General features: G+C 47.7%; 1 protein-coding gene across 1 annotated transcript in view; it reads right to left on the bottom strand.

Moving 5' to 3' along the window:
* The window catches only part of LOC135827814 (DNA polymerase epsilon catalytic subunit A-like), an 87,303-nt gene that overhangs the window by 12,713 nt on the left and 54,137 nt on the right, over positions 1 to 20,453 (bottom strand). Inside the window, exons 49-56 of the mRNA XM_065340246.1 lie at positions 9,864 to 9,954; positions 9,339 to 9,644; positions 5,578 to 5,732; positions 5,025 to 5,114; positions 4,543 to 4,627; positions 4,060 to 4,142; positions 3,479 to 3,599; positions 2,045 to 2,170 (exon numbers count right to left, since the gene is read on the bottom strand). Coding sequence (XP_065196318.1) covers positions 2,045 to 2,170; positions 3,479 to 3,599; positions 4,060 to 4,142; positions 4,543 to 4,627; positions 5,025 to 5,114; positions 5,578 to 5,732; positions 9,339 to 9,644; positions 9,864 to 9,954 — 1,057 coding nt within the window. The remainder of the gene's footprint in view (positions 1 to 2,044; positions 2,171 to 3,478; positions 3,600 to 4,059; positions 4,143 to 4,542; positions 4,628 to 5,024; positions 5,115 to 5,577; positions 5,733 to 9,338; positions 9,645 to 9,863; positions 9,955 to 20,453) is intronic.

Below are 20,453 nucleotides of genomic sequence, written 5' to 3'. Positions count from 1 at the left end.
AGCGTACCAAACAAACATTTAAGCCTGGTATTGCTGCATATTTAGAGTTCTGCCGTACTAACTCCATTGTGGCACTTTCTCCTACTACTGAAAATATTGTGTCCTTCACCGCTAGTCTCTTTGTTGTAAGAAGTCTGTCTCTGTCATCCCTTCGCGTTTACCTAGCGGCAGTCCGCTACTACCTGTTGTGCAATGGGGCGGCAGTGGATGTTTTAAAGTCTGCTCGCCTGACAGCAGTGTTGCATGGCATAGAGAGACGGCAACCCCCCTCAGCGTTGGCTCGGAGAGAGCTTTCGGTGGACGACTTGATCCATTTCCGGCGATACTTGCAACGTTCAAATTATGCATATGTGGATCAGACTATGCTGTGGGCAAGTGTAACTCTAGCCTTCTATGGCTTGCTGCGTGCCAGTGAGTATCTGGCGCCTTTTATTCACACGTTTGACAGCCAAAGAGCACTTGTGTGGACGGTTGTCAGTATTGCACCCGACTCTGTCACGTTGCGGCTGAAAGTCGCTAAGACGCGCCAATCTGGCGACGGTGGACCTGTCACGGTGTCTTCTACTGGCGACGAAACGTGCCCGGTACTGGCAATGTCCGAATTCCGGCGTACGACAGCTCATGCCTGCAGCTCTAAGCCTGTGTTCGCTTTTGCTGAAGGGAATTACCTTACTCCGCCATGTTTGAACAAGATACTTCGTCAGGCTCTCAACTGCAACCAGGTGAGCTCCCACTCCATGCGGATTGGTGGGGCGACACTCCTGGCGTCCAGAGGTGCAAGTGAAGCGGTGATACGACGGGCAGGGCGGTGGCGCAGTACAGCTTCTGAGCGCTATGTTCGGCAAGTGGCCGGCATGCCACCCCAATGGACAAGTAGAGTAGCATCTCTACGTGACAGGGTGTGAGCGCAAGTGAGTGTTATGCTCTGCTGACATTTATTGATTCCGTGACGATAGTCGGTATACAGATCCCATCATTTAACTATAAGCATTAGGTGGGTTTGCCATTGTCACTCACGTCGGCCCTGATAAGCAGTGTGATGGATGCGCTTGGCTCCAGGTGTCTGTTTTTGGGAGGGCCACGTATACATGTCTGCTGTGTTGCTGCTGCAATGTTGTGGCAGTGGCATCTTGATGTGATGGACTGGTGTTGTAACAGTGTACCCATTTGCTGTTGCTGGGTACCGTAGTTTGTCAGTTGTGCCTGTTTGAAGTTGCCAGGCCAGCTTGTATTGGTGCGTTCTCGTTTGCTGTTGCCGGGGCACCATGTTTGTAACGGCGTACCCGCTTGCTGTTGCCGGGGCCGTGTTTGTACTGGTGCGTTCCCGTTTGCTGTTGCCGGGGCACCATGTTTGTAACGGCGTACCCGTTTGCTGTTGCCGGGGCCGTGTTTGTATTGGTGCGTTCCCGTTGAGTTTGCCGGGGCACCTTGTTTGTAACGATGTACCCGTTTGCTGTTGCCGGGTGACATGTTTGCCAATTGTGCTTGTTACAAATTGCCGTGCTGTGCGCGTTATGAGGCGATAAGAATTATGAGCCATGCATAGGCTTGTTGTGCCCAATGGCTCTTGCTAACACGGCAATTTGCTATCATTGGTGATATTTCAAAGAGTGACAAATGTGAAAAAAAGATAATGGCAAACCCCCCAACTAGGTTCTATGCTTGGTGTGCTGGTGCGAGCAAGTTTTGCAAGCATATTGCAATGTGGAATACATGCGTGTGTATACATAATATGATTACGCTTGGCCACAAGGCCTAGCGGGTGTGTGCACGCACACTTGGGTGTGCGGTGGCAGGTGCATGCATGTGGGTTAATGTGTATTAGCACATCTCACAAAACAACGGCAGTTCATTACTGGCTGATAACAAAGTTAAATGGCAGGAGTCTTTCTAGTCATGAGTCTCTGTAGACATGACAGAATACTGTGTTGATTAGATCACAGACTAGAGTCTACACTGTACCTCACTATCACAGACTAGAGTCAGCCTTAGCTGCACTGTACCTCATTATCACAGACTAGAGTCAGCCTTAGCTGCACTGTACCTCATTATCACTGCCAGTTGGCGTTGATGGCTGCTCATCATCCATGTCATGTCCATGCCCATCTGGACTGTCAGCGCTCATTTCAAGTGGCTTGGGCATGCGGCCACAGATACCAGCATAGTTAGACTGCAGGCAACAACAACAACAACAACAACAACAACAACAACAACAACAACAACAACAACAACAACAACAACAACAACAACAACAACAACACACCGTTGTCACACACTTCCCTTGACAGGCTAGAACGACTCCAGCGGAAAGCCGCCAGAATATGTCTCCACCTTCCCCTTTACACACACTTAGAACACTCCCACCTTTTGCATCGCATCAAATGGCCAACATTATTTTCACGCTTTGAAGTTAAACATATACTCTTCGCGCATTCTCTGCGCCACAATTATGCCCCACCACATATACTCTCGATGCATACTGCTAGCAACGTGCAACCTTCGTATAATTTACGTCGCTCTCGTACTTGGCACTTGCCAACTCCGCGGACTGACCGCTGTCTCCATTCTCCCCTGTACAAGGCCCTTCATTACTTTAATTGCTTGCCCACCCAGCTTCGCGAAATTCCTTCTCGTACTCCCTGCAAATCCCAGATATCCCTGCTGTTGCACAACTCTGTATGCTCGTGTAGCGACCACCCCTGCCCGTACACTTAAGTACACAACTCTGTATGCTCGTGTAGCGACCACACCTGCCCGTACACTTAAGTAGTCATTAACCCCTTGGCCCTGCCCACCCAATTCTTCCTCACTCTTTCTCCTTTCTTACACTATTATCTCTTATTGACCACTGGCTATCGTGAGAATAAAGATTTGAAACAACAACAACAACAACAACAACAACAACAGATTCTGAAATCCATTCCAGGCAATTTCCTACATGTAAGCATACGGTGTACAGTGACCTTGCTGCTACGTGCGCATCAACACCTATCCATATCAAGAGTACATAACCCCCCAGAGTGTGCAACGCCTGATCCAGCTCTGCATAGGGTCTTGGTCGAGCGTAATCGGATCTTTGCGTCATTATACCGTACACCTCTGAGGGGAACCCGGGGAGTCGCGGGTACTCTCGGATCAAAAACAACGGTGCCCTGCCTCGAGACCGGCCTTGCGCTGGTGTGGATTGTACGCATGACATCAGAAGATCCGATTCCGCTCGACCTAAACCCTATGCAGAACTGGATCAGCGTTGCACACTCTGGGGGGTTATGTACTCTTGCTCATATTATACACTCTACAAAGCCTACATGGAAAACGCCATATTGCCAGAACTAAATACAATGTATTCACATGTATTTGTGTTGCATGACCAGCTCCAAGTACATGTATAAATGAAAGTAGTTTTTTCCTCTTCCAGCTCCCCCCCCCCCCCCCCCCCCAACCCGGGCCCTGGGCTGTTCAAGCGTGGCTAACTCACCTGGTCCATCCATAATAGGTGTTGCCAGCATGCAGATAGCTCAATGCCAAGATGCTGGAACAGGTCCCGTGACTGGATACTGTTCACCACGTACTGGACATAGGCAAAAGCATCTCCCAGTCTATACACCGACACACACACGCAAACACACAAGCGCGCGCACACACACACACACACACACACACACACACACACACACACACACACACACACACGCATGGACGCACGCACGCGCGCGTGCGCGCGCACACACACACACACTCGCATGTACACACACGCGCACATGTACACGTACGCACACGCACGCACACATGCACACACACACAAACACACACACACACACACACACACACACACACACACGCACGCACGCACGCACACACACACGCACAAACACACACAGAGCATAGTCTAAGTCACAGAACATATGTGCATGCAAGATGATTGCCTGGATAGGGGTTTGTTCGATAACTCATTCGAAAGCTCCATAGGACATCCACGATTGCATGTGGCATTTACCAGTGTACTGTGAGCTATTGGCAGAGGCAACAATAGCACAGTAGCATAGCCAAGGCTCTCACCGTTTCTTCTTTGTACAGATAATGATCCGGCTGAAAGAGGCAAACACGATGGTGGATCCTAAACGCTTGAACTCGGCAATTAGCTGCACAGTGAAGACGACACCACCATTACCACCACAACAGGCAGTAAAAGTGATTAGACGACACGGCAATGAAGCAGATCCTAGTACCGGCTGTGGTAAAATATAGGCTTGCCAACTCTCACGTCGCAGCTTACAAAACAGTGGAGTTGAAAGCAAGAATGAAGTCCACAGCAAACACAGTGAACTACTTAATAGTGCAGATAACACAGAGGGGTAAATGATGGATACTGGACTCTCACCCAGGCTTCCCTCCACCCAACCCAACCCAACCCAATCTAATCTCAATTGACAACAAACCATCAAGTATTAAAAAGAAAAGAGAGAGAGAGAGAGAGAGAGTAGTGTGTGAGCGGGCACCACAGTCAGTCAGCTGCAAGCAGCAGCAACAGCAGCAGCTCACCTGGAGAAAGTACTTCTTCATCAAACCATGCACAACACGGCATAGCGCCGGGTCATGAAGCAATGCATCCGGTGATCGCAGCCAACTGCACATCATCATCATCATCATCAGAAAAAAACAACAACGAATAAACACAGTGAAGTATGCCATGCAGAAACTCAATTGGAAATGAGATCAACCAAAGGAGTGTTCAGGGCCTGTGTGTCTCACAGCTTCTTATATCTTGCAGGGTGCAAGCAAAGAGCACAATGCTGCAAAGCCCCTTTACGTAGCAAGTAATAAACTCTGTGCTGTCCACACAACAATGCATCACATCAATGTGTGCAGCAAGTTTCACGACAGCTGACTTAAAACTCAAAATTGCGACTGCTGTGCTCTGCCGGGGGATAGGCAGCAAGGATTGTGCCAGGATTGGGTTGCTCTGCATTTATCAAACACCTCACACAGTCACGCACAACAGTGATACAGCGTGAATGTCATACCGGTAGAAGTGCTGCAGCTGCTGGTCGGCCATTGGGTTCTGGAAGGATGAGACCTCATGCAGCCAGCTGTGGATCATGGAGCGTAGGATTCTGACCACCACCACCACCACCACCACCAAACAGCATAGGGAAACACAGAGATAGCGTGAGTTGCAGGTGAAATTCGTGACAATAAAATAATACACATGCTCGTAGCAAATCGTAAGAGGTGTGACTGGCGCATGTTCTGTTGACACCACCAGACCAGGAAATACAAGCTATCATAACACGGTGGATTCTTAACAGAACCACGTGGACTGTCACATACATATCATAATAACTCTCACTGGTCATAGAAATGGTAAAACACCAGTGCTCTTTTATCGCAGTCTTTATATTCATCAAGTCTCAGTCGGTCAATCAACGGAAGGCCGCTAAAGGGATGGAAGAAAAATTATTCCGACAGCAATTGTGCCAGAAACGCAAAAGAAATTGCCTGCGATACGGCAACAGGAGAAGGGCAGTGGCAAAGCGTGTACATGTCCAGTGGCAAAGCGTGTGCATATGTCCTTACCGGAAGGAACTGAAACACTGTGCAGACTCGTCGTAGGCGGACACGGACGACCCGGCACCACCTGTCATCATATCCTCCAGTGATGACTGCGGCGCCGTGTCCAAACTAACTACACTGCTCGTTGGTCCTCCATCAAGCTCGTTCAGATGATTGAACTGTGCAGAAAGAAAGTGAGAACAGAGGATGCGGGCCCGACTAGTACAGCAGACGTGTGTAAAAGACTCAACAAAGACTAAACTAAACTCTCCTACTCACGTAGGTTTTGAGTCTTGACAATCGACGTTCTAGTGCTGTTCAATCATGGCACGCGAGGAATCGACACCAGCTGACAAGCGATCGGCAAGCTGATGAGTCGCGCCAGCACCACAACAACAGTACGTTAACTCGAACTCACTACATCATCATTACCTCATGTAACTACAATCATAGTCTTTACGCACTCACACATTCACCGTTGCTAACTGCTATGAAACTGTAACAATCTGGCGCTCTATTCTGAAACTGTATTGCAATCTATCTTCTACCGTTCTACACCTTCTCTTATCCCGCCTATATGCGGCGCTCTCTTACGAAACTGTATTGCAATTAATAATGAAACTAGCTTCTACCGTTCTATGCCTTCCCTTATCCCGCCTTTATGACTAGCCATTATGACTAGTGAGTACAGTGTGTTTGTTCTGATTGGCTGCTTTCCCGAATATAAGTCCCTGTTCTTGTTGCATTCGTCCTCTCGCTCCGACACTGCCTTCTCGTCTTGTTATCTCTTCTATCCCCTTCTTATCTTGACCTATCTACAAGTTATGTCCTTGGCAATGGAACTCTTGGTGGGCTGCTGAGTGATGGTGTGCATATACTGTGCACTTGGGGTTCTGGGTCTTGCTCACACTTCGTGGCGATCCTATTCGGCGTTGTTCGCAACGCAGGCTTTTTGACTGACCCTTGATGTCGGGTCATGACATTTGGTGCTGTGACCAGGATCCTTCACTCAATGTGGACTAATCATCGGTTCTTTTCTGGTGTGGCAATTTGTCTTAAATAGAATGGCGCAGGAAATGATAGAGGAGATAAACTCTCCGGCACAAGAGGCAGGCCAGGGGCGGGAGACACCAACGATGCAATGTCTCGAGAGGGCCATCGCGCTATTTGACGGTGTTGGTCGGCCGGACCAGGGGCGACATATCTGGAAACTCAAGGAAGATTTAGATTTCTTGGCATTGACATCCTTCCGAATATTGGGCCGACATGCCGGCCACCGCGGAGAAGACGAGGAAGAGGAGCCGCCGAGAAAGAAAACTCGTAAAAACTCACGTAAGACAAAGAAGGAGAAGGCCCCGAAGCCACCAACAAAAAAATTCTTGATTCAATAGAAGTGGCTTATACCTAAACCTGGTTGCGCTCTGATCGTGTGTTTGGTGAGGAATGGAGGCTAGGGCCAAACCTGTAGGGTAGTCTCATATCTTGAGATTGTTTGGTCGAGAACAGAGCGGCATGTATAAGCCTATGATACGTGGAGCGAGGAAACTGGGCATATATCTACAGTTGTGGCAAGTGAAATCCGACACTTGCCATAGGGGACAGCGCCACAAATGGACACCAATGGTGTAATGCACTGCACCTAATTTGCACTATGGAGCCGTATGCATCCCAAACAGATCGAAAGGTTACAGCGTAGATACACACAGTTCACAAATATGGTACACATAAGGAGTATTGGTATCCAATCCCCATTCATTTTTGCCAGCACCTTTTGAACCTTGACTGTGATGAGTACGAGTTTTGTCATCAGACAGATAAAGTTAGTTGTATGTAACACATGTACTGTACGTATGCAGGGCTGCAGGGGCTGCAGACTGCATGGTGCAGTCCCTTGTGCCAAGTGTCGGATTTCACTTGCCACAACTGTAGAACCAACGAGTAATGTACTCACAAGAGGGTCAGCTGGTTCGGGATATAACTATTCAGCAGTGAAACTGACCTACAGGGTTAGGACTCAGGAGTCACGCTTGTTCAGCGGTATGAACGGGTACAGGTGTATAACACACTTTACACGGTGTCATCACCGGTAGTATATTAGGAGCTGCAGTATGAACTATTACTTCATGGTCATGCAGTCATTAGAATGAAAGTGGTCGTTGCCCCACTTTTATTCTAACAGTGAGTAGAGCATGCTGCCTCTTAGTTAGTTCAGGGCTAAAATGCAGCATATTCATGAGAGGATACACGGGCTGACGGGAACGCCAGCATGTGAAATGTGTGGGAAGTGTGCAACACACGCAGGAAACACAGTACCGAACTAGGACAGTGTAGGGGACTAGGTGACAAGTCCTAGAGACGGCAGGCTCAGGGGCACTCAGCGGAAACGCCGAGTGTCCCAAATATCCAAAACTGGAAGGAATTGAAATACTTGTAATCAGTGTTCCTGGTCAAACTGGAAAACACAGGACTAAGGCAACGTGTCAGGAGGTACGGAAAGGACCACTTAGGGGGACGTTGTGTACGAGTGTACCAGACTAGGAGAGAAGGTACTCTGGTCGACCCTGAGCTCGGCTGGGGGGGGGGGGGGGCGTGTACGAGTGTACTAGACACATTGGAGAGAAGGCACTCTGGTCGAGTCTGAGCCCGGTTGAGGGGGACGTCGTGTACGAGTGTACGAGACATCCAAGGATGAAAAGATTGAAAGGATTCAGGCACGCCATGGTGCGTTTTTGAAAAAGTTTTGGAAAGAGGCCACTCTGATCGACCCTAAGCCCGGCTGGGGGGGGGGGGGGGGGGGGGGGGGGGCGTCGTGTACGAGTGTGCTAGGCATCCAAAGGTAGGGGAGGGGAAAGGGAACTCTGGTCGACCCTGAGCCCGGCTGAGGGGGGGGGGGGGTACAAGTGTACCGGACACATGGAAAGAGAAGACAGGGGGATGTCGTGTACGAGTGTACTAATCATCCAAAGCCAAAGGAAATGAACGGATTCAGGTGCGCCGTGGTGCGTTTGAAAACGAATTGGGAGGTTGAACGGATTCAAGCGCGCCATGGTGCGTTCGAAAAGAGCAACACAGGCTGGACTTCGTCAGTTAAGATTATATTATTATTTTTTTATTTTCAGAGTTGCATATATTTTTAACGCGTTGGCTCCACACTTTACAAATTTCGACGGTATTCCGCTAATGTTCAATCAGCCATAACAGTCAAATGCTATTGTAAAATCGAAGGATCCTCAGCTTTCCAATGGTGTACTTATTTCGACCATAGCTACAACAGTTGTTGAGATATCACACTCGAAAGTTTGTTGACAACACTTTTCTCACTCCAAGCACATTTTCGGGTATGAAACGGGAAATTCCCCCTTGTTGTCCATTCCCAGTCATCAAAGAATGCGTGAAGATTCTGGTGCTGCCTACCTGCTGCAGCAATTTAGAAAAGAAAAAAGGAGCTGGGCGAGCAATGAAAATGAAATGGCTGAAGGAGAAAGGGATTGAGGGCACTCCCAGCGAAATGGTGACTTTGCTAGGCTGTAGAGCTGGGCCTGCTGCTTAAACTTTGCTGGGTGATAGCTCATTGTGTTCGTTCTTATAAGAGCTTTCCGGCGAACTCAAGATTTTGAAAATCAGGCCAACATTACATAAGTTATGACCGACAGTTGACACAATTTGAGCGAAATTTGTTATGTCTTTTATAGTGGAGTTATGACAAAGCCAAAGGATTCTAAGGCTGCACACGCTTCAGACCTCTTGAAATAGGTAGGTTCTAGGTTCGTTCTGTCGTCACCTACCTGCAGAACAGTGTTCACAGCTAAGCTGTCCAGCGTCAACTCCACGCAGACAGTCTGGTAGTAGGCTGGATGGTTGATCTCTAGGCCACTCGTGCCGACATTAGTACCGAACATGTCACCGACCATCAGGCGATTGTCATCCTCTTCTTTGCCGCCGAGGTCTGGCCGAGCACTCTCCGACACCCAGAGCAAGTGGTTCTGCTTCAACAAGTGCCGCGCGTAGAACACATCGCTTGCAAACAGCGGAATGTCCTTGGGCAAGTTTCCGACCGGAACGTGCGTGTAGCGTGCCTGGTGCAAGAGTGTCTAGAGCAGAAACAAAACAGCCGTGGATGGTTAGTCGGTTAATACAGTGTACGGGGGTTATAGTGCCGACAAGAAGAAAGAAAGAGAGAAAGTAACAGTACTACTGACAGTAGTGGCATTGGTGAGAAATTTGGTTTTTTTGCCCGCCTGGGATTCTCAGTACTAACAAGCGGATTGGGATATCCAGTATTTCATGGAATCGACTGGAGTGATCCTTACCGAGAGCCACATCTCCACACCCATGTAGTCATGTATAGCAACACGGCTCAGCTGCCTCTGCCAGTCCAGCAGGTTGATGAAAGTCGTCTCTCTGAAACCAAGAGTGGCAAACAAAAAGACAACAAGCACCGTCAAGGAGAGAGAGAGAGAGAGAGAGAGAGAGAGAGAGAGAGAGGGAGAGAGAGAGAGAGAGAGAGAGAGAGAGAGAGAGAGAGAGAGAGAGAGAGAGAGGGAGGGGGAGAGAGCGAGAGCGAGAGAGAGAGAGAGAGAGAGAGAGAGAGAGAGAGAGAGAGAGAGAGAGAGAGAGAGAGAGAGAGAGAGAGAGAGCAGTGTGTGTGTGGGGGGGGGGGGGGGGATGTTCACCACTCCCAGATGCTGAGCGACGCCAAGTAACGTTGAAACCATGTAATTCGAATGATGCACCCCCATGAAAGCGCTCTGACGGATGCACAAACTCAATATACCTTATAGCCAGGGCTATCACAACGGAAGACATGTACATGTACATTATACATATGACTCGGTTCAGTCAATATGTGAACAGCATGCATGGCACTCAGATCACGCAATCTTTCAGCTAGAGATTGATACACATCATAACAGGCAAAACCCAGGCCGACACGGCAGGTGCACGACAATTCGACCAGAATGCATTTCAGTAACACGACATTATTACAAAATTATTGAGAGTGTCTTCCCGGGATTGTTACTCCATTGGGCTTGCTAAAGCTTGACAACTCAAACATAATAATATATTTTAGTATAGTTTTACAATTGTGTGGTGCATCCCTTGCAATAAGTATCAGTACTTATCATTACTACACACATGGACTTGGCTAGAAACGAAGTTCACATTTCCGGACAGTTTTGGGATTCTGAATCTACACTCACAGCAATGTTAAATGCTTTTAGTAGTCTAACTTTCAGACTTAGAGCCAATATAAATTGTGTTTTAGAAAGGGAATCAACTAAGACTACTACCCAGTCTGAGCACATGCCAGGAAAAGAGAGGGTACTAGGCATACACGTATTTCTGCAGTCAATGACAAGAGCAACAATTTGCCAGCGCAGTGCAGTGGGGCCCATGGGAACCTCGGTAAGCTCGCACTCATTGTGTGATGGAGCATGTCCGGCACGTGCAGCCCGCTCACGTGCTGGATTCACAAACTTTACGTACTGCTGCAGCGTGCACAACACATTGGTTTCTACAGAATACACTAGCGTGCTAGGCGCTGGATTAGTAAAGGACGAAGGTGTATTTATTTGAACACGACGGTCAACGGTGGCACGTTCAAAAAGCAGCAGCAGCAGCAGCAGCGGCAGTACTCGCAATGACATGAAATGTAGCAGCACCAGCATCACATCAGTGGAGTCTGGTTCACAGGACGACTACTTCAAAGCAAAGCAGATTTGAAGCACAGTCAAGTCATACATGAGAGTGTGTGAAATAATGCACAACGGTGGCAAACCAACATGCAGACATGCACAGTGTTGCCGAGGCCCATGACAAGTAGCACGCAGGATTGGCACACCGTATGTGCTGGGGACAGGCGACAGTGTAGAGACAATCAGCGCATACAGCCATGCGGGTTGGTATTATGTGATACAGGCACAGTCACGGGAGGGCAGTCATGGCTGTGCAACACAAACAATGCAGTCCCAACAGCTACAAGGAGTAAATTGAACAAGAAATTACGTCCTGCTTCTTTTTGCCGGGGGATGGTGGGACAAGACAAAAAACTAGTACCTTAGTCCTTGGGACAAGAGCAACAACACAGGCAAGTAGAAGACAAGAACATATTAGGTAAAAGCTCGTGCCGACGACTAGTGTGACATTCACAGTCATCACCACACACTGACAGTGGAACCAAGCTGGGCGATGGATATGAGCGGTAGAAGTCGAAGTAGACAATAGCATGTAGCAGATAGGCACACAGGTATAGACGCGCGCCGGCGGCAAGCAGTGTCACCTTTACGGTAGGGTGTTACACAGAGTGACGCGCGTTTCCACATACCCCATGCGCACACACCAATGCATGCCGGACTTCACAACGACATTATCGACCCTGCCGGCGATGTCCGTGCCTTCGATGGCGGCACCAAGATACTGCTGATCATGGTGATAGACTACGCGGACATGCAGCGGAGTTGTAGGCGGAATCTCACCAGTAAGAGCAGTAACGGTACTATTGGTCAATCCTTTCGTGGACGCTCCACAGCAAAATCCATACGAACGTGGCAACTTGGCTGAACCACGCTTCTTCTTGTCTGCCGCTGTCGCCTTGACGATCGCTGGATCACTGAGCAGGATAAAGAGATTCGACTGATGTGGAAAGTTGTTAATTTGAAAGCGCAGTATATCCACAGCTCCAGAGTCGCTTGATAGGGGACGGATGCAAACAACACCGCTACTGTTGGAGTTTTTAAGTTGAGCGGTGTGCATGTTGTTCGTAAGTTGGATAGAGGTGCCACACATGTCCTGCTGGAACACGCATGGCACCAAGGCACCCACATGCATCGTGAACCCATCAAACGCCTTAGAGTTCAGCCATGGTCGCAGAGCATAGCTACCTGGTTGCGATGACTGAAATGTAAAATGCCCGACAGCATCTTCTGTTTCTTCTCTGTCTTCTCGACGAGAACAATCGAGGGGGGAACAGTTTTCACACTTCTCTCCGTCTTTGCTGTGACCGTCACAGGCAGGTTTTAAGGCGATGACAGACGATTGAAACACAGCCTTTTCAACTCTTTTCTTATCAACGTCAACAACTTCTACAGGGATCGTCAGCTTCTCATGGACAAGATAACCAGTATAGTGGGGATCAGGCTTCAAACAGTAGACAGCAGCAGCGTCTAAGCACGTTACGATTTGCCCCGACTCATTAATCGCGTCAGACGCCTCTTTAAAGCCCGTGTCCTGGAAACGAAAATCTGTCCAGGGCATCGGCGCAACTTTATCGAAGAATTTCTGCACCTGCTCCAGCGCCTCCTCAATACTCTCACCTAGGCGCACTAATTCCAAATCATCACACACCGCTAGCAATATCCGCACTGTCTCCAGATAATGGCGTGATGTCTCTAAGCTAAGCTTCTCCATGTCTATCTTCAACTTCTGGCTCTTTTCAAGATCTGCAACTTGCGAAAGCAGCTTCGACTTGCGCTCCTCAAGAGAAGTCTCAAGAAAATCGGACCACTTCTTGATATCCTCCTGCATTTGAGTGGCATAGCGATCAACCTTGTTGCCATGTAGACTGCAAGAGGGTGACTTGGTGTTGTCTGGACAACTGCAGACAATGTCGCCAGCTTTAAATACATCTTGGATACGAGAGTCTATCTCTTCCCTCGCCCTCGCCGCAGCTACTGGTATTGTGTGAGTTGCAGACTTGCCGTGCTGGAGGTGTTCCCGACGCGTACAGCACTTGTCACAGAGCAGCCGCTTACACTCATCGCAGTAGAATTTCAATGGATTGAAGATGTGCACAGGACAATACTGGATATCTGCAGCAGCACGGTCGAGGCCTGCTGCCGCTGCCGCACTGCCATCAGCAGTAGCAGCAATGGAGCGGATACTCCTGACGTAATGGTGGTGCGTTTTCTTAGAGACACGGTGGCATTTGCCATGCAACTCGCACATGTGCGAGCCGCAACTGTAGCAGACCATGCTGGCTTCCTCCTCATCCGTCAAGCACTCATCGCAGCAGGCGCCATCAACGGCAATGTCACGCTGACTGCTGCTGAGGCGGATACCATCGCCACCGCTGTCGTCATCACCAGCAGCAGGTAGTCCCACGCTAGGCAAGGTGTGCACGTACTGCATCCCATGAGGTGGAGCGCTGGTGGTGATCTTGGAGCACTCAATACACTCAATATTGCCCTGGCCATCGACACGACTCACTAGGCACTTCAGGCAAATGGTGTGCAGGCATTCCAATGCTTTGGCATGGTACCGTCCGCCGTTGCAGAAGACACATACTGGATGGGGCATTGCGTTGTCACAGGACACTGGCCACCAGCCACATACAAATCAGCAACAATGGACCGTGCACAGCAGAAAAATTAGATGTACATCCGTGACAGAGGCAAGAAATGGTACAGCAGCTTAAGCACAAGAAGGGGAGTGAACCGGCTGGAGCTTCCACTATCCTTTTAGACCGTACAAGGGTAGCAGAGAAGATGACACCCTTCGTTACCAGCATACACCTGGCATGCCATGACAATGGTGGGATGTGCGAAGAACAAGGTGCACATTTCACACGTACACACACGCATACACCACACACCTCAAGTAGGACCAATGCGTGCGGGGGGGGGGGGGGGGGGAGGTATCCTGCGTACATGTCCTGCTGCCCGCACCTTGCTGCTCAGTTTAGCAACACGCCTAACAAATAGCAATCTATGCCCATGTAACGTATACAACTGTCACAGAGAAACTTCACACGTACATATACATCATTAGCCACGACCAACACCACAAACTTACTTCAAGATGGAACACTACTTTTTTTCCCAGTGTCCAACATTACACACTTATCGATGTGAGTAATGCCATCACATTCTGATGAGCTAAGAACAGCGGTGGGTGCTGACTTGAGCAACGATATCAATAGTGCTAAGAACAGCGGTGGGTGCTGACTTGAGCAACGATATAAATAGTGCTAAGAAGTTGAACAGCGGTGGGTGCTGACTTGAGCAACGATATAAGGGTGCTGACTTGAGCAACGATATAAGGGTGCTGACTTGAGCAACCATATAAATAGTGCTAAGAACAGCGGTGGGTGCTGACTTGAGCACCCATATAAATGGTGCCATCATGCGAGATTGAGGTGAGAACACGGGTGGGTGTTGACTTGAGCCCCCAGTCGCTAACACAGTCACTATGCAACTGATACACAAGTCGCACAGACCTCAAAACTGGTTAGGTAGGGCTGACGCATAACTGACGCATGACTAGTGCATGGCTAGTGCATGACTAGTGCATGGCTAGTGCATGACTAGTGCATGACTAGTGCATGACTAGTGCATGGCTAGTGCATGACTAGTGCATGACTAGTGTATGACTAGTGCATGGCTAGTGCATGACTAGTGTATGACTAGTGCATGCCTAGTGCATGACTGGTGCACGACTGGTGCATGACTAGTGTATGACTGGTGGATGACTAGTGCCAGCACAGACATGGCAATGAACTAGCACCACCTCTCACAGCAGGTGTGAGTGACGCATGTTACCACAAGCTACACAGCTGCATACGGTGCGGATAGACAGAGAAGCCATGACATGTGCTATCCTCTCTGCACCACACCGGCAGTAGATGCATACAATTCCACCACTGTGGCAGTCTATATGGTGTGTGGACTTGTCTGTGTCTGGAACAGCTCTGTGTGCAGGTCAAACGTATGGATTTGTCTGCAACAGCCCTGTGAAGGTCAAACGTATGGACTCGTATGTATCAGCTCTGTGCAATTCCAGAACTTCAAGAACAAACTTTATTACAACAACTACAGCAACAGCAACACCATCATGAGAATAAACAACAACAACAACAACAACAACAACAACAACAACAACAACAACAACAACAACAACAACAACAACAACAACAACAACCCACAAGAAGGGCAGCAAAACCGAGCCCTCCAACTATCGACCGATATCGCTACTCAGCGTGACGTCGAAAGTACAAGAGAGGATAGTTGCTGACCGCATCTCGAACCACATCCAACCTCACCTCCCCAACGGCCAATCAGGCTTTCGGCCAAACGATGGCACCACACAGCAGCTATCTCGGTTAATCCATCAGATCACCGAGAAAAGAGACGCCAGGCAAACAGTAATTGCTTGCTTCTTCGACCTATCTAAGGCGTTTGACCGGGTGTGGCACCAAGGACTGCTTGCAAAAGTGGCCCACCTCGGACTCGATGGTAAATGCCTCCAGTGGCTTGCCTCTTATCTCACCAACAGACGACAACGTGTGCAAGTGGAGAGCAGCAAATCAACCTGGCTGAACATTCCAGCGGGGGTCCCCCAAGGCTCTGTCTTGGGGCCGCTTTTGTTCACGGCCTACACAGTCGATCTGCCAACCGCCTGCATAAATGCCAACACTGAGTGCAGCCAGTTTGCCGACGACACTGCCATCATTGCCGCTCACGAGAAATTTCTAGCCGCAGAAGAGCACCTCCAGTCAGCTGTGACAACCGCGGCACAGTGGCTGAAGGATTGGCATCTCCTGGTCAACGAAAGTAAGACCACTGTCATCCACTTTCACCACACCAACCGGCCACCTCCCAGACCACCATCAATCAAACTCAACGATACCAACCTCACTGTGGCCTCAAGGCATCGCCACCTTGGCCTTCTCATACAGCAGAATCTATGCTGGAACTCGCATGTTGACTACATCATCACTAAAGCGACCAGAAAGATGTTCCTTCTCCTGCGACTACGCAATTCCTTTAACACTTCTGCTCTCTCCTCCATCTATCTAACCTACATCCGCCCTATTCTTGAGTATGCTTGCACTGTCCTCTCACCCCTCCACGCAACCCTGAACGACCGACTTGAGCACATCCAACGGCGCGCCGCTCGCCTCTGTTTGCATCTCCCCCTCTTTGAACACAGAACCCACTCCGTGCTGCTGCACCGACTCAAACGACCATCACTCAGCAGCCGCCGTACCCTCTCCCATATCCTTCTTGCACATAGCCTGCATCATAGATATGCACCACCACACCTTCTTGCAAATCACCTACCCCGAATACAACCCATTCGCACGCTCAGGTTCCCCCGCACCTTTGAGCTACCCACAACACGTACAAACCGGATAAGGGACTCCCCATCTATGCTTCTCTTGATCTCTTTAATAGCATTCCACTCAGCCTCCGGCAAATCAACCCCAGACGAGATTTCAAAGCAAACATCCAACCACTTGTCATCTCTTCCGTATGTACTTGCTCACATTGCTCAGCACATCTATAGCTCCATTGCGCCCAGCCTATGTGATAAACTCCCTATTGCCATCGCTACTGCCTCAGCAAGCAGCTTAACTTTGATCTCTCTGTATCTGATCCCCGTGCCTGTAATTATTTCTCTCTTATTGGCCACAGGCCATCGTGAGAATAAAAGATTTCAAACAACAACAACAACAACAACAACAACAACAACAACAACAACGCCGTCACCCTCAAAGATCAAGGCGCAGATACAGCTCCTAAAGAAGTGGGAGGTGAGTAGATCAGACCCACCACCAAATTGATCAAAGACCGAAAATCCCATTCGCTGCATCCATGCTTCCCTCGTGCCAGGCCACGAGTTCCTAATTCAACTGTGGGTCGCAGGACGGCTGGAAAAATCCTTCCGCTTCCAAGCAGTCTGGTACCCTCTGTTTCTCAATCATGGTCTTAGTCTCTTAGACCATCCCACTATGCCTGCCTGCTATCACAACCATAGCAACGAATAAAGGATTCCAGAAAGTTTTCTTCTCACAATTATCAATGGAATTCGTGACTAAAGGGAATGATGAAACTACAATAGGATTTATACACTTGGAGTGAGAAAAAAACGAGGATACAAGAATAAGAGTTGGTGGACAAGCCGTTGATTATTCACTCTCATTGTACTTGTAATATCAAAAAAGTATTCTTTCTAGACCAAAGAGTGGTATATTTGATAAAATTTAATAACGATAGAAATATTTACGATACTTCTCCAGACGTTTCGTTGTTCTGAACAACATCGTCGGTGGATAAAGAAACTTTATCCACTGACGATGTTGTTCAGAACAACGGAACGTCTGGAGAAGTATCGTAAATATTTCTATCGTTATTAAATTTTATCAAATATACCACTCTTTGGTCTAATTTAATAACGATAGAAACATTTACGATACTTCTCCAGACGTTTCGTTGTTCTGAACAACATCGTCAGTGGATAAAGTTTATCCACTGACGATGTTGTTCAGAACAACAAAACGTCTGGAGAAGTATCGTAAATATTTCTATCGTTATTAAATTTTATCAAATATACCACTCTTTGGTCTAAAAAGAATACTTTTTTGATGATACAAGAATAGTAAGAAAAATAGCACAAACTCCGGAAAATTTGCACTGCCTGGTAATAAAAACTATACAGGTGAGAAATGATAGGAAATTCAGCAAGTGCAGTGTGACAATGTACAATCATGCATGTGCAAGTGTGTGTGTATGTGTGTGTGTGTGTTTTTATTGCTACAAAACACTGGCCAGCAACATAAAAGGGGAAGTAGACAAAATTGGACAAGCGAAAACATTGACAACACAGAGGAGCCTGGCATGCGTGCCGATGAGGTAGGTCAACCTCCCCGACCTAGTGGTCCCGGGCGGCGAGCGCAAAATTAATGGAAGAGTGTAAGTGTGGTGACATTGTCACACTCCACTTGCTGAATTTCCTATCATTTCTCACCTGTATAGTTTTTATTACCAGGCAGTGCAAATTTTATTTTATTTATTTATTCAACATCTTATGGCTTCCGATGGCAGCCAAAACGGGAAGATGTGGGTGATAGCCAACCATGGTAAAAGAAGGAGAAGATTATATACATGAAAAGGAAACAGCCGAAAAGCTATATTGATTAGTTTTTTACTTGCAAGTATTATTATTATGGTGCACTCAGTCATCAGCAGGCCCTCAGATTCACTTTAAATTCTTTCAATGATGCAGAAGTCTTCACTGAGTCAGGAAGTTGTAGCCACGCACAGTAGCCCTGGAAGAATGGCGATCTTGTGAATTGCGTTGACTTGGCCTTGGGAAGAGACACTTTGTTTCTGGTTGAGCGGCCCGAAACAAACAAGTTATAAGGCTTTATATGTTCAGGAACACAACCCAAGAGCATTCGATGAACCAATATACAGAGGCAAGTTAGTCGGCGTTGCTCTAGCGGAGTAGTCTGAGCTAATAAGTACAACTCATTGGAGGGAAAGGAAGGTTTCTTCGAGAACAAAATTTTTAGAACTTTCTTATGATGAACTTCAATGGAATCGGATAAGACCTTAGCTAGGCCACACCAGGCTGTGGCAGCATATTCAAACAATGGAAGGAGATAAATTTTATATAGCGGAACGGCACGGAATAGAGGGATGTTTACAATGACTTTTAATATAGCCAAGAGCACGGCTGACTTTATTACAAATGTAATCTACATGAGCCGACCAGGACATGGATGAATCGAACATTACCCCTAGGTGTTTGTGCTCCTTTACCGTCTGAATTTCTGTGGGTGAATTGGGAAAGGTGAACTTAAACATTGAGGCAGAATCTGTTAGAAACAGTACTCTGGTTTTTGAAACGTTTGCCTGAAGCCTCCAACTGGACATCCAGGTGACAATCATATTTATCGCGTCTTGCAACTCTGACTCAAGCTGTTTGACAGTTTTACAGTGGCGCAAAGCAGCTGTATCGTCAGCAAACAATGACATTCCAGAAACATGACTTGGTAGATCATTAACATACAAAACAAAAAGCAATGGTCCAAGAATTGAGCCCTGAGGCACCCCCGACAGCACGGGTAGCTTTGGAGAGTCTGCTCCCGACACGGACACAAACTGGCTTCTCCCAGAAAGATAGCTCTCTATCCACTTCAACGGTGTGTCAGAGATGTTAAATATGACTTGAAGCTTCCTCAAGAGACCTCTATGCCACACTGTGTCAAACGCCTTGGCAAGATCGAAGAAGCAAATGCCCGTGTACAACTTTTCTGCTCTTGCTCCGATATTGTCCTGTACAAGGCGAGTCAGCTGCAGTGAAGTCCAAAGTTTGTGCTATTTTTCCTACTATTCTTGTATCCTCGTTTTTCTCACTCCAAGTGTATATAAATCCTATTGTAGTTTCATCAACCCTTTAGTCACGAATTCCTTCTTCTTCTTAGGCCATGCCATTTTTTCTATGTTTCGCGTCACCTTGTTCGATGAAATCAATGAGGGAGGGCGAAAAAATAAAAAAGCCATCCAAAAAAAACAGTGTACGTGCATTGCATTTGTGTACAGTGAATACAATGTAGAAGCGACGCGGTACTGTTCATGTACATTGACTACATGAATACTAGTACACGAGTGTATCCCCTCTGCCAAGCTTGTGGTCCAAACACAGGCGGCATGATGATTGTGTGACTTGCGGCCCAGCTTATTACACACACACACATGTACATGTACATGTGTGTGAGCTGAGTGCAATCATGCGATAAATAGAACAAATATTTAATTGATGCAAACATAATAGTTACGTGTAACAATCTTCTTCCGTTTTTTTCCTTTCGGGTTACAGTACATTTTCCGGTTTTCTGGGTTTGCATTAAATTTGAATTGCATTTTCCAAAAAAAATTTGTTCCATTTTTTATTTTTTTTTTAACTCCGGCTGTGAAATACATGCGCGCGGGGGACGCGAAACACAGATAAAAAACGGCGTGGCCTTATTATTAATATTATTATTAGGGGGTTAACACTCAACTTAACAGCATTGGCAAACATGCCTGCGAACCTCGAAAGGTTTTGCCATCAGCAAGTACTAGTAGCAACACAAGGAAATCGGGCAACAACAGCAAACAACAAATCTACAACAGTGC

Source organism: Sycon ciliatum, chromosome 1, assembly GCF_964019385.1.
Source record: "Sycon ciliatum chromosome 1, ocSycCili1.1, whole genome shotgun sequence".
In the NCBI taxonomy this organism is placed as follows: Eukaryota; Metazoa; Porifera; class Calcarea; order Leucosolenida; family Sycettidae; genus Sycon; species Sycon ciliatum.
This window is presented reverse-complemented; position numbering and strand designations above follow the sequence as displayed.